This window comes from Beta vulgaris, chromosome 8 (assembly GCF_026745355.1).
Source record: "Beta vulgaris subsp. vulgaris cultivar EL10 chromosome 8, EL10.2, whole genome shotgun sequence".
Taxonomy (NCBI): domain Eukaryota; kingdom Viridiplantae; phylum Streptophyta; class Magnoliopsida; order Caryophyllales; family Amaranthaceae; genus Beta; species Beta vulgaris.
The window spans coordinates 53,468,009-53,471,831 of NC_079209.1; the positions used below are offsets into that span (position 1 = coordinate 53,468,009).

Genomic DNA, 3,823 nt, shown 5'->3' on the forward strand with positions numbered 1-3,823 from the left:
CTTGCCATTCAACATGACCTTCTAGTCATCAATGCAATTAAAGATATATCGACTCCGCCATGGGAAATAGCTAATGTTACCAAGGATGACAAGCTTCTACTAAACAAGTTCGACATTTGGCAACTCACATAAATCTTAATAGAATAGATCAATCAACCGATTGGATAGCTAAAATCAGTCATTTAATTAACTCTTTTTTGTTGTTACACCTTTGTACTAATCCTTTACTTTCTTCTAAACCTAATCATTTTGGCCCGACCCGATTTGGTAGATTTTTTTGGCCCGATTTTTTTAAAAATTTGGGCAAGTCAAAAATGACTTTTTAGTCTATTTTTTTGACCTGGCCTAATTTTGGCCCGAAATAACGGGCTTTGAGCACAAAATTATGACCCAACCCTACCAATAGGCAAATCTTTTTAGGCGCGACCCATCCCACCCAAACCCGACCCGGCCCATAATCACCTCTACTTTATTCTATTCCATATACATGTAGGGTCCTCTATTGTTATTTTTCCTACTTTATTATTTAAAAAAAAAAAAATTACTATGTTGGACCACCACATAACTAATAATGTTTCTACCATCAACCAAACAAAGTTAAAACTTAAAAGGTTTGTTAGGTTGAAGTTGCATTTAATTATTTTCGTGATTTGTTGTTCAAGTAAGTAAAATAGTAATGGGTGTGGATGCGCAAAACCCTGAAAAAGTTCATAAGGATGTGCTTGCTGATGCGAGACAAGCTTGCTACAAGGTGAGAATAATCATGAGTTCTGATAAACTCCATAATCATTATTTGATTGATCTAATTTAAAATTGAATCGAAAATTACAGGCTCGTGATGCATTCTACAATTGTTTGGAGAGAGAATCCGGTAAAAAAGCCTCCGAAAGTGCTTGCGCCGGCCTTCTTTATCCTCGCGATTGCAAAGCAGCTAGGGTTAATTACGAGTTGAATTGCCGTCCTGCTTGGGTATGCTATTCCATATTCCCGTCTCGCTCTTATTTTAATTTGTCGTACTAGATTCAAATGCACGCAATGCGGGTTTCAATTTATGAAAACATGTACAATAGTAGTAGTACTGGTATTTTAAGTGGATATATACCAAATTTACATAATAATGCTGACGAAATAGATGTTACACTTCTCAAAACACACTTTTTTAGGCAATTTTTTTTGAAGAGGAGATCAATATAGAAAGAAAAAAAATTAAACGCATGTGATAGGAGAGAGATTGTTGCTTAAAAAAGAGAGATTGTTGCTTAAAAAGGAAGTGTAACATCTATTTTCTTACAACCATATTTAGAAAGTGTAACATCTATTTTGTTACGGAGGAAGTATATTGCTCTTATGGATTTGAAATTCATAATTCAAGTTCTAATGTCAGGTTGAGCGTGCTTCACTTTATAAAAACATGTATAATAGTCGTACTGGTATTTTAAGTGGGTATATCATATATAGCAAACTTAGATATTAAAATGTTGCTCTTATTGATTTCAAATTCATAATTCAAGTTCTAATGTCAGGTTTAGCGTGCTTTAATTTATAAAAACATGTACAGTAGTCGTAGTACAATTAGTTATTATAGGTGGATACCAAATTTACATAATACATATTGCTCTTGTTGATTGCAAATTCAAATTCATAATCCAAGTTCTGATTTCAGGTTAAGCATTTCGACAGGCTATATTGTACCAACAAGAGAACTCAAAGATTCTTGGATGACAATGAGTCCAGGAGAGGTCCGTTAACTCTTCCACAACCTTTCACCTTCAAGCCTCCTGCAAATTAGACCTCCTTTTTACTCCTTACATAAATTTCTTGTTAATTCTTCCTCAACTATAATACACAAACAATAACATGCTTTGTTTAGGTTTTACTTCTATCTAACAGTCATGATGTATGCAATTTCGTCGGACATTCGAGATTTTTATGCATTGTTCCCATGCTTGCTGCGTAATTATAATGAAAAGGATGTGTGCGGATTGCATTTTTAACTAATGCTGACTGCCTTTTCCAGGATCACATTTTTATTCATTTAAGCGCTTATTTTGCCTATTAGATACTAAGAACAATGTATTTCAAGTCTAATTTTGACCAATTGAAGTGATTTCAAAGCTGGGACTAGTCTGAATTCTGAAGTGGAGTGATATCAAAGCTGGGACTAGTCTAAACTCTGAAGCATTCATTCTGAAAATTCAATATTGAAAGTGTAGTTTGCTTTGGAGATTGAATAGATTGGGTCAGATGAAAAGTTGTTGATATTGTGAAGCTAACTATGGTCAATGATATGCAGCTTCTTAACATGTTCTTTTCGGGACCTCTTGCATCTTCTTTTGTTGGTTGGTATCAGAATGCATTGATCAAGTCTTAGCAAATAGTGGTGTCAGCTTGGATTATACTTGACCAGTTGACCTTTATGGGAAGTGAGCTTGAAATAGACCTAGAAAATATCGGTACCTAATAGAGACATGATAAAATAGAGAGTATGTGCTTAAAGAATAGAAGATTTGGGACTGTTGTTTTGGTTTCTGGCTTATGTTACTAGGAGAGGAGAGCTCTTAGTAAGTTGACAAGTTGGTTGCATCCAGCCACTGTGGGGCACATTTGCTATTGCTATCTTTTGCCGGATCTCAGGGGATCTTTTATACCCCAGATTGACCTAAAGATGTTAAGTTGAGCCACCATGAGATTGGTGCGCAGTTTGCCTGTTGTTTATCATTTTTTCTGCCGGGGGAAATCACTAAGAGAGGTAATTAATGCTTCTAAATCACGTCAGACTACCTTGGAGTTGATTCCCATCAAAGTGTCAATGTTTGTACTGATACATGGTTCTCTTGATTTTTAAGGAAATGTTTTAAGGGCTCTTTTAATCATGAAAAAGTAGCTGTGCTAGATAAAGAATACAGTATATAGCTAGGATTGCTGAAGTATGAAAGTAAGGTTTGCCACTATGCTGTATTCCTGTTTCAAAACGAGGTGAATATATGAATCGGGAGAAAATGCTGGTAATTTATTATTAAGGGTATATAGTTAAGGTGCAGATGTTTGACATGAAAATCTTAACATGGTTTTTTTTCTTTTTTTCTTTTTAGCTCTTGGAGGAAAGAGTACTTGTTGAGAGATGATATATTAATTTCCGGGAGTAAACCAAAAAAATGTACTCTCAGAGAGTCAAAGGTATATTGGTATAGTTGTACAACAGTACACTGTACAAGTGAGAATGATGCTTAGCATTATGTAAAATCTTCTAAGCTTTTCCATGGAGAAAGCTACCTCTATACCAGTTTGTAACACCAAATTCTATTTCTGATGTTTCTTATATAAGATCATCATCTGATCCTTTAAGCTTGTATGCTGCTGCTTGGCTTTATAAGTTCTGACTCAATTGTGATTGATAATGTTGATATTTGGGGGTATGACTCTTCTGTTTTGATTGCCTAGAATGTGCCAACTGCTTTAGACAATAAGTTCCAGCAATTATCATCAACTATGTGTGAATGCATACAACATTGGCTGGATGCAACCATGTCTTAGCAATGTAAAGGTGTTTTTACTTGTTTAACTTTGAGATTCCGACGTTGAAATCGAAAAGTAGATCTAAGCTTTTGTTTTTATTATCATCTTGTGGTTAGATTTGAACAAGCCCACCACCAAAAGTTAAAATCTTGAAGATCATTGGCATGTGAAATTTGAGAGGATGGGATTAAAGTTGAGTAGCACCTTAGTAGAGGAGGTGAAAACTCACTTTGGGAGATGGTTGTTACTTCTAGTCTTGGAAGAAACAGAGAGACAATGAGGTGTTAAAAGAGAAAGTGTGTGCAAT

General features: G+C 35.1%; 1 protein-coding gene across 2 annotated transcripts; it reads left to right on the plus strand.

Annotated features, from left to right (window-relative positions):
• Positions 1-618: 618 nt before the first annotated feature.
• Positions 619-3,352, plus strand: LOC104901804 (cytochrome c oxidase subunit 6B-like protein new16). 2 transcript variants are annotated; one of them, XM_010689422.4, is made up of 4 exons: positions 619-751; positions 832-969; positions 1,664-1,739; positions 3,093-3,352. In XM_010689422.4, exons 1-4 carry the CDS (start codon positions 677-679, stop codon positions 3,116-3,118), a joined length of 315 nt encoding a protein of 104 aa, XP_010687724.2. In that variant the 5' UTR covers positions 619-676; the 3' UTR covers positions 3,119-3,352. The 2 variants fall into 2 exon arrangements, with proteins under 2 accessions (XP_010687724.2, XP_010687722.2); XM_010689420.4 differs by lacking the exon at positions 3,093-3,352 and having other exon boundaries at positions 1,664-1,998.
• Positions 3,353-3,823: the final 471 nt, after the last annotated feature.

Coding starts and splice junctions, on each gene's coding strand:
- LOC104901804 (XM_010689420.4), top strand. CDS start 677: ATGGGTGTGGATGCGCAAAACCCTGAAAAAGTTCATAAGGATGTGCTT. Junction 752..831: donor CGAGACAAGCTTGCTACAAG/GTGAGAATAATC, acceptor CGAAAATTACAG/GCTCGTGATGCATTCTACAA. Junction 970..1,663: donor TGAATTGCCGTCCTGCTTGG/GTATGCTATTCC, acceptor TTCTGATTTCAG/GTTAAGCATTTCGACAGGCT.